Source organism: Tympanuchus pallidicinctus, unplaced genomic scaffold (genome assembly GCF_026119805.1).
Source record: "Tympanuchus pallidicinctus isolate F22 unplaced genomic scaffold, pur_lepc_1.0 scaffold62, whole genome shotgun sequence".
Lineage (NCBI taxonomy): Eukaryota > Metazoa > Chordata > Aves > Galliformes > Phasianidae > Tympanuchus > Tympanuchus pallidicinctus.
In genome coordinates, this window is record NW_026294783.1 from 180,676 (window position 1) to 190,615 (window position 9,940).

At 57.0% G+C, this 9,940-nt stretch overlaps 1 protein-coding gene and 1 long non-coding RNA gene across 34 annotated transcripts in view; one reads left to right on the forward strand and one right to left on the reverse strand.

Moving 5' to 3' along the window:
• SCRIB (scribble planar cell polarity protein) overlaps window positions 1-6,066 on the reverse strand; it is a 94,743-nt gene extending 88,677 nt beyond the window's left edge. For all 32 annotated transcript variants that reach the window (XM_052665161.1, XM_052665153.1, XM_052665177.1 and 29 more), the window contains exon 1: window positions 5,819-6,066. In XM_052665161.1, the coding sequence (XP_052521121.1) occupies window positions 5,819-5,980 (162 nt within the window). In that variant the 5' untranslated portion in view covers window positions 5,981-6,066. The remainder of the gene's footprint in view (window positions 1-5,818) is intronic.
• The window catches only part of LOC128071941 (uncharacterized), a 144,235-nt gene that overhangs the window by 97,527 nt on the left and 36,768 nt on the right, over window positions 1-9,940 (forward strand). The window lies entirely within an intron of this gene.

The following is a 9,940-nucleotide window of genomic DNA, read 5'->3' on the forward strand; positions in this document are numbered from 1 at the left end:
ACACCAACATGAAGGCAAGCACACACCTTGGAGCTCACACAGAAGTGCGCGGTCAGCTCTTGTTGGTAGTCCACTAAAGTCTATGTAAAATCACCTCCTTGCTCCTCAACACCTGGAGTTGCACGAGCTCTTTTTTCCCGTCAATGAACCGATTCTCAGCTACTGCCACTCCAGCACAACATCTCCTCTCCTCACCACCCAGGCTGGATGTGGCTCTGGGCAGCCTGGGCTGCTGGTTGGCGACCTGCACACAGCAGGGGTTGCAACCAGGTGAGTGTTGTGCTCCTGTGCAACCCAGGCCATGCTGGGGTTCTGTCATTTATAAGGCAGACAGTTACAGCACAGAGAAGAACGAGGGTGACACAGCCTGCCCTGTTTATCATCTGAGTAGCAGCACACCCAGAAAGTCGGCTTTCAGAGCACCAAACCCACATCCCTGTGTACACATTAACTATACAGCCCCTGAGAGGCACGGAGCAGCGCCAGCCCTGTGCACAGGTAACAATCAAGCCAAACCAGTTTGCTGGCTGGTTCTGCTAACTGAGGCAGGCAGCGTGCAGACCTGACACAAGCATGACACAGCGGTGCCTGCTGCAGCCCTCGCTGGGCACGGAGCACGCTGGGTCTCGCTGGGCAGGGCCAGCACCGAAGGGTGATTCACAGCTCCCAGCTTTCTCAGGGAAAGGCTATTAGCATGGTCAGATTAAAAGGAGCAGCTCCACTCCGCCATGCAAGTAAATAAAAGACGCCACCCTGCTTGCAAGCCGCAGATGCCAGAAAATTAAAAGCTTAATGAGGCTCGGAGGCTCCACCTCGTCTTGGGAAAGTGACAAACACGGCTCTGGGTTTTGTCCTGCTCCGGACAAAGGGCAGCGATGCTCTCACCCCTGGGCCAACTGCAGCCCAGCAGGAGGAGCCCGGAGCCCTCTGCCAGCCGAGGCTGAGACCGTGCAAACAGCAACAGGACGGGGTCTGCAGGGCTGCCCTCCTCCGGGCTGCTCCAGCCAGGCGTGCACCTCTTCTGCTCTTCAGCGTGAGATGGAAACAGCTCGCCACGCAGCAGGACACAAAACATCCGCACAGCTGACCAGGGAGTTTTTGGTAAGGACGGAGCAAAGTGGGGAAACCGCATCCCCTCAATCAGACGCATCTTTCCACATCCACCACTGCTCACAACCCTCGGGATCCCATCAGCCCTGGGCTCCGATCAGCCACGTTCGTCCTCTTTCCCATCCCCAACTCACAGCTCTTGCTGTCCAGGTGTCCCTGCAGCCCCCGGTCCCCACGTCCCTCTGCATGCTGCTGCCGACACCAGGCCTCGTCCCAGCCCTCCTCCCAGCCCACCACCCGGCTCATTATCTGCAGTCCCTGCTCAGCTCCACCTCCTCCTCCTCCTCCTCCACCAGGTCCCAATCTCCGCTCCTCCCAGGTGTCTCCTGACCTCCCCGGTGCCTCCCCCTGCCCCAAACCTGAGCACTCCTCAGCAGAAGGCACCGGACCCACACAGCCCATGCTGAGCAGTTCTGAGATGCCAACCCCATCAGAAAGGAATGAATCACAGAATGTCACCCGTTGGCACAGACCCACAAGGATCCCCGAGTCCACATCCAGGCTCTGAGAGCAGATCCCCACGACCACACTCTGCTCCATCCACCACCTCCGCGGTCCAAATGCCACACCACCTTCCTGTCGGGTGCTCCCTATGGGTCCCTTCCAATTGGAATTCTATGATTCAGTCCTTTCTGGTGAGATCAGCACCTCCAAACTCCACGTTGTGGACTACACCAGCAAGGCAGATCTCTGGATCTCAAACACCCAGCGAAAAGCAGGTGGAACTTCTCAAATAAGATCACCTTCCATTTAACCACCCGTATCACCTGGCAGCAAATCCCTGCCGCAAGGCAGCAGATGCTCCCAGCACTGATTTCATCCATCAAGCAAGCAGAGTTCAGCCACCACAGTGAGAAACCCAGACTCGGCACAGACAACATTCCACGTGGGACAAATAAAGAGGAGCAGCAGCAGGCAATTGAGCACTGCTGGGAGGAGAGAAACACGCATTCACCTCTCCAGCCAAGGAAGGAAGAGTCCAAGGAAGCACAGCCTTGTCATTCAGCAAAGCCAGAGGCTGACACATCCTCTCATCGGATCCAGGGCTAAACAGCATCAGAAGGGGATGTGGGAAGTGCTGGTCCAGAAGAAAACCATGCCACCCCTCTATTCCTTCACTTCAAATCCACCACCGCTGCCTTCCCCCAAAATCCTGCTTTGCACCCTTGAAAACAAACCCGCTCTGGCTGGGCGTGCTAACAATGATTGCGTACTGTCATTCATGTTTTTCTACGTGATCCCCATTTGTTACCCTCCTGTCCCTCCCCTACACACACACTTCAGTAACACTGCTGAGGATCTGTTTGTGCCCACACAGCAGCCGTATCCAGCAGCAACATCCTCCCGCACGAGATGTGTGTGTAGGAACACCGCCTGGCACCCAGGAGAGCAGCTCTCCCTGCTCACATCACGACCCCCTGTGCCAACCCAAGGGTGGTTCTGTACCAGCACATCCCTGCTCTGCTGGAGCCAGCAGCTCCATCTGTGCCACGCGACATTGGCTTCTCCACAGCAGAAGATCTGCTGGGGTGGCTGCAGTGGGAAACACCATTTCTGCTCCCTCCTGCCCACACGGCAGCCCCAGCAGCTGCTTGGGCAGCATGGCAGGTGCAAAGCCCATTTCCCAGCTGCGCACCTCTGACCCTCACCTCTACTCACAAAGAAGAGTGCGACCACACAAAGCCCAGCACAGCACTTCTCTTCCAGGTCTCTGCCAGGATAGGCAGCAGAGCCTCACCTCAGCCACAGGCAGTGCCTTTACACACACTCGTTCATGAACAGGCCTATTTCCCTTCTAAGCCTACGTAAATTTTGAGCAAAACTTGATCTGCCTTGTGCAAAAGCTGCTGCACACCTCCCACCAAGCTCCTTTCTGCTCCCTGCACCTCTTCTGACTCTCCCACCACTTTTGGGACTGCAGGGCTACAAGCACCATTTACAGGACAACAGTCTCTTTTTTTTTCTTCCTCTTTTCTATTGCTTTTCTGATAACTCCTCACCAAGGAAGTCTAAAAACTGAGGACGTTCCATTGCCACCAAGGCAGCCACGATGCTGGGACAGGTTACAGCACCAGTGCTGATGCTGCAGAGCAGAGCAGATGTAAAACCTGGAGTTCAGCAACTGCATCCACCAGTACAGTCAGAGTGAGAGCAGAAAGGAGGCACAGAGGGGAGGACAGATGTAAAGTGGGCAGGATCGGACCCTCCTGACTGCAGAACAAGCCAAGTGTCGGCATAAAATTCACATTCATCATCCAAAAGATGCTCTTGAAAGCTGAGAAAAAAACAGTGTCTGCAGCTCAGGCAGAAGTCCAAACAGCTCTACGTGAACCAAGCTAAGGCTGTGACTGCTCACAGGGCGAGGAGCAGCGAGGATCAGCAGGTTCATTGAGATGTGTTGCAATGGGCCTCCTCTGCAAGAGGACGCTCATCATCAGCCCCAACCTGTCTGCAACACCAGCCTCCAAAACATCTCTGTTTCATCCCTACAGACACGATGGGAGAGAGCCAGCAGAGGAAGAGCCACTGCTCCATCCCCGACCCGGACTGGCTCAGGGTGCCTCCAACAAGAGCGAGCAGGGAGGCACAGAGAAGAGCCTCCACTGCAGCAGAATCCATACAGACAGGGATGCGCTCATGGTTCAGTGGAGCAAAAATGAAACACATCGCTGTGGACTGAATTAAAAGCAAGGCTTTGGGCTTTTTTTTTTTTTTTTCCCCCTCAGATCCTTTTTTCTTTCAGTCTTGATGGCAATAAGAACACGCCAGCAGTTCAGAGAATGAATCGAATGGTTGGCTTGGAAAGGACCTTAAAGCTCACAGAACCATGTAAAAGTTGGGTTGAAAGGGACCTTAAAGATCACCCATTTCCAACCACGGCCTGGGTGCTCCACACCACGTTGGGCTTCCCAGGGCTCCAGCCACGGCCCTGGGTGCTTCCAGGGATGGGGAAACAAGAGAAGCCCAACGAGACACTTTAGAACAACACCATCGTTACGTTTTCCCCTCGATAATTTCAATAAAAAGGCAACTTGGCTCACATTTACTCCTAGGAGCTCCTATCCAAACACACCGCAGTGACACACTCCCTCTCTCCAGCACACTTCACCACCTCTTGAAGAAAGGTACGATCACCAAGGGTGCGTGAAGAATTCCTTCCAGAATTCCTTCCACTCCTGTCTCGAGGTTCTCTCCCTCCTGAGAGCACAGGCTCACAGTCCAGCTCGACTCGCCGCGTCCCACACTGCTCAGCACCACTTCAGCACAAAGGAGCACGGCTGTGTTCAGAGCTCTCCCTGTGGAACGTCACAAAAACCATCACCACAAAGATCCACAACGATGCTCAGAGGACTGGAGCACCTCTGCATGGAGAAAGGCTGAGGGAGTGAGGCTCGTTTGGCCTGAAGAACAGAAAGCTCCAGGGAGACATCGCTGCAGCCGCCCAGTACTTGAAGGGAGATTCTGAGCAGGAGCGGGACTGACCTTTTACATGCACTGATAGCAATAGGAACGGCTTTTAAGTTAATAGGGGAGATTGGAGTGGGATGTGAGAGGGAAATCCTTTCCCGAGAGGCGGTGAGGCCACAGCACCGCTGCCCAGAAACATGGGTGCCATCCCTGGAGCTGCCCAAGGCCACGGATGGGGCGAGCTGCTGGGGGGCAGCCAGGCAGGGGGGGTCCCTTCCAGCCCAGGGATTCTGTGGCTCTGTGATTCCATGAAGGAAACCATGGGAACGGGAGACACCCGGGTCCTGCCCACAGACACCTACAGACCTCCACCATCAGATCTGCATCGTTTGTGCCGACACAACAAACAATTCACCTCAGCGACACCCGTGCAGAGTGCTGGGGTGGATCGGAATTAGGGAAGGACCACAGAATCACGAAGGTCGGAGAAGACCTCCGAGATCACCAGCCCAACCCCAACCCACCCCACCGAGATCACAGAATGGCCAGGGTTGGCAGGGACCTTAAGGGTCATTAATCTCCAACCCCCTGCCACACGCAGGGAATCACCGGTCCAACCCCAACCCACCCCACCGCGCCTGCTGACCGCGTCCCCACGCGCCACATCTCCACGGCTCTTAAACACCTCCAGGGACGGTGATTCCCCCACCTCCCCGTGCAGCTGTGCCGCCGCACCACCACCCCTACTAAGAAGAAACACCCCCTAATATCCGACCTGAACTCCCAACGTGGGCCCATCACCTCCTGTCCCATCGCTGATCCCCGGGGAGCGGCGGCCGCCCCCCCCCCCCCCCACTCGCTCCAGCCCCGCTCACGGCCCGCACGCAGGGAGCACCGAGGTCTCCCCGAGCCCCGCTCCGCCCCACGCCGGCCCCGCTCAGCCCCGCCGCCTTTCTCCGGACGCACTGCGGGCTCCCGGTTCGTTTTCTGCACTCCGAAGCCGAGCGGCGCACACGGCAATAAATAACAACAAACTTCCTCCCTGCCCGCTACGACCCGCGGACCGAAACGAACCCTTCCGTTCGCGCCGCCCCCGCCCGGCGCCGAAGCGCCGAAGCTCCCGAGCTCGCAGCCGGCCCCGCTCGCGGCTCCGGGCGGCTTCGGGGCCGCAGCCCGCGGGGCGATCCAGGCCCGGAGCTCCGCCGGGAGCGCCGCGAAGGCCGCGCCGACGGGCGGGGGAAGGGAGCGGAGCGCCGGGCCGCGGTGCCGGGGCCGAGGCGGGGCCGGGCCGAGGCCTCACCTTGGGCAGCTCGCGGAGCTGGTTGGCGTCCAGCAGCAGCTCCTCCAGCGAGCGGCTGTAGCGGTAGATCTCCTCGGGCACGGCCTGCAGCGAGCAGTGCCGCCGGTCCAGCGCCTCCACGTGCCGGTTGCAGCGCCAGAGCGGCGGGACGCAGCGCAGCATCGCGGCCCGGATCGGTCCGGGGAGGGGAGAGGGGAGGGGGGAGAAACCGGGAGAGCCGCGCCGGGAAGGGCCGCCCGGGGTTGGGGGGGGAGGGCCCGGATGTGCCGTGCGGAGGGGGCGGCGCCGAGCGGGGAAGGGCCGGGCGGCACCGCGGCACCGCCGTGCGAGAGCACCGCCGCCGATGGGACGCGGCTCGGCCCGCCCCCCGCGGGCGGCGTCGGGAAACGGAGTGCGGAGCGGAGGGGAGCGGAGCGGTCGGTGCGGCACCGAAGGGCGGCGGGAAGCCGCGCTGTGCCCCGGGAGCTGCTGGCGACGGCCTCGAGTGGTGCTGGGAACGTTCGGAATGGAGACGGGAACGATTCCTTGTTGGAAAGAGCGGTAACGTGCGCTGGCAGAGGATGCTCGGGGAATCGCAGAATGGCCCGGGTTGGAAGGGACCCCAAAGATCACGAAGCTCCAACCCCCCACCACAGCAGGGCCACCAACCTCCACGTTTCGCAGCAGCCCGGGCCCCATCGAACCTGGCCTCGAACCTCCAGGGATGGACGGGGCATCACAGCCTCTCTGGGCAGCTGGGGAAATGGGTTGAAGTTGAGAGAGGGCAGATTAAGGTTGGATGTCAGGGGAAGTTCTTTGCTATGAGAGCGGTGAGGTGCTGGAACAGCTGCCTAGAGAGGCAGCAGGTTGGCCCTGCTGTGGTGGGGGTTGGAGCTTCGTGATCCTTGGGGTCCCTTCCAACCCGGGCCATTCTGTGATTCTGTCCTGAAGGAAGCTGTGTTGTCAACAGCCAGGTGAGGGTCAGGTTGGACATCAGGAAAAGGTTCTTCCCCAGAGGGCATGGAGCAGCACTCAGGGCGGTGGGCACAGCCCCGAGCTGCTGGGGGTCGAGGAGCATTGGGACACCTCCCTTAGACATTGGGTTTGGATGGTGCTGTGTGGGGCCAGGAGTTGGATTCAGTGATTCTCGGGGATCCCTTCCAGGTAGGAATATTTGATGATTCTAAGAACCACCCCCTCTGTTCTCTGTGTGTATCAGCAGTTTCCAGGAGAACGGCTGATTGATTGAAGTTGAACAGGGACCGTAAAGATCATGGGCTGCCAACCTCCTGCTGTGGGCTGGGTGTCCCCACCAGCTCAGCCCAGGGCCCTGTGTCCCATCCTTGGGCACCTCCAGGGATGGTCATCCACTCTTCTCTGGGCAGCAGTGCCACAGCTTCACCCCCTCCGTGTGAAGGACTTCCTCCTCTTTTTTTGCTGGCATCCTCTTTCAGAATGATGAGGACACCCACTGCTGTGTTAGCAGCACGCAGCCCTGTCACTGCCACAGCAGGAAAACTGAGGACCCACATAAGAGGGTGTGTAGGAAACCACCGTCAAATTGGAGTTTTCATAGGGGAAGTTGAACCGTTTACCTGGAATAAAGGTTATGTGGATGGAGTCCTCCCAAATACATTGAAATGCTAAAGAAACTTCAGCCTCGATCTCTTCCTGCTCCTGGGATCAGCAATCCTCAGGATTCTCCCACTTTGCACCTTCACAGACCACCAGCAGGAACCGCACAGAGAACAGCATTCCATACATTGAAGACCTGAAATCTGAGGTCCGGGGCCAAATAAAACATGGGTGGAATGCAGAGCTGTAATAAGGTGCATCCGTGCGCGGTGTCACTCAGGGATTGGTTGCCGCTTTTGTCCAAGCATTGAAATCTCAGTCAGGAGACTCAGAAAAACGTGTTTCATTGCTGGGGTTGGATAGGGACAAACAGGAGGAACAGAAAGAGGAACAGGCTGGAACCCAAGGGATACACAGACCGAACTTGGCCGAGTCTCCTGGAGTTATTAAACACCAGACAGAGCTCACAGGAGCACCTTTATCCGTTGGGGTGACGCCTCAAGCCTTGGAAGCAATCCTGCACAGGCAGAGGTCTGAGCAGAGGTGCAGAATCTGACAAACTTCCTTTTCCCTGCTGTGCTGAAACAAGCCGATTCAGAACTTAAGAACCACTCCTCCAAGCTCAAAGATTGTCCCAGGCTCCTCTGATAGGTTGTTCTTTAAGCTGCATTCTCTTGAGGCAGTGCTGATGAGGCGCCAGGAAGGGCTCAGACCTCCTTCAGGTTGGACATCAGGAGCTGTTTCTTTCTGAGTGGCGATGCAGTGGCAGCTGCACAGGGCAGTGGGGGCTCTCTGTCCCTGGAGGTGCTCCAGAGCCGTGCAGATGTGGCACCTGGGGACACGGTTGGTGGGCATGGTGGGATGGGGTTGGATGTGGGGATCTTGGGGTTCTTCTCCAACCTCAGCGATTCTGTGATTCTATCACAGAGCTGAAGAGCTGGAGCCAACACCTGCAGGCCCAGCCCTGAGCTCTTGGCTCTGCTTTGCACCAGTGCTGTTTCTTTCCTGTAGGGGTCAGAAAAACTAATGATCAGGTCCAGGCTGAGAACTCCAGCACTCCGGTAAAAGGGTTTCCTCCTCACCCCAAACGTTTTGGAGATGCTTTCAGCAGAACGCAGAGCCTCCTCTGCCAGCTGCCACCAGGCAGAGCTTGGTGCAGCTGCATCTCCACAGCTCGAGGCCATCAGCAAGTAAAGCACAATGCATCCCAGTTCCATCCCTGTTGGAGCAGCTGGGCTTCGCTCCGGGTAAGGATGAGCCCTGGCCCCCCACTCCTCCCAACCTATGATTGCCACTCTGTACTGGCACACCTCAACTGGAGCCCAGGAACTGTAGGAACACAAGAACGCTTTGGACCCATCTCAACTTTCCATGTCTTCCAACCAACGACCTCAGATCCTTACGAGAGGGCTGTTCCCAGCTTAGGTGAGCAAAGGAAGGTGAGTCCAGTGGAGCGGAGCCACGGGGCAAGACTTGCAAGTTGCTTCTGCAAAATGCCCCTTGTGCTCACATCTCCCAACCAGCTCGCCCTGATGGCCGACGCTGCCAAAGGATGCACTGAGGAAGCCCTAGAGACAACTCCTGTTTTGCAGCGGCGTTCTGCCAACAGGAAATCTCACACAGACCTCTCAGAAACACATACGTGAGGGATTGGCGAGGCATTACGCCCCTAACTTCATTCTTTTCTGTGGCACACACACCTACTTCCAAATCCTACGGCATGAAAGGTGAATACATCTGGCCTACCTCACATCTTTTTAGGATCCAGGGGAAAAAGCCCTTCCTCAGTGCGGGATTTTTCCCTACTTCCCTTGTTAGTTTGAGATGTTTCTCTGCCTTTCCCACTCCGGCTGATCCTCCATCACACAGCTGAGCTGTCAAATCTGAAGCCCCTTTTCTTCAGTTTGTAAAATACCATCTTGTCAGAATTAAGACTGACTGTGTTAGAACTGCTAGCTCTCAGCCAGTCATCCTTTAACACACACTGGATCCTTGCATCAACTTCTACCCTTTCTTTCCTCTCCCTGCTGTTTTAGAACCACCACCAAGGTAAGGAAGCACCCGGTGCCACCTCACGCTCCTACATCCAGCCCACAGCAACGAGCACCAGAAAATGGAAACCAGAGAGGATGAGGGTAACACAGAAACGAGCTGGAAACGGCGAGCTTTCCTCCGTATTACAGACAAAAGCAGCGAGGAAGCGGCGATGCGCTGCCAAAGGAAAGGCAGCTGTGAGCTGTGAACGAGGTGGATGGGATCACAGGTGGTGTGGGATGAGGCTCTTCCAGCACACTGAGAGGAGTGCCAGCACCAGGCCCTGCAGAGGTCTCATGTAGAATGCATTCATCAGGTCTAATTAACTACTGCCAAGCAAATGGGCACGAGAAGGGCACAGAGCTGCGGGAGCAGCGCCAGGCTCGGCCCATAGAGATGCTCAGGAGTTGGAGCACCTCTGCTACGGAGCCAGACTGAGAGCTGGGGCAATGGGAGAACAGAAATAAGTCCATAAATTAGCTGTAAATTAAGCTTCAAATACAGATTTCTAACCTACAACTGAAGTTGGAGTAT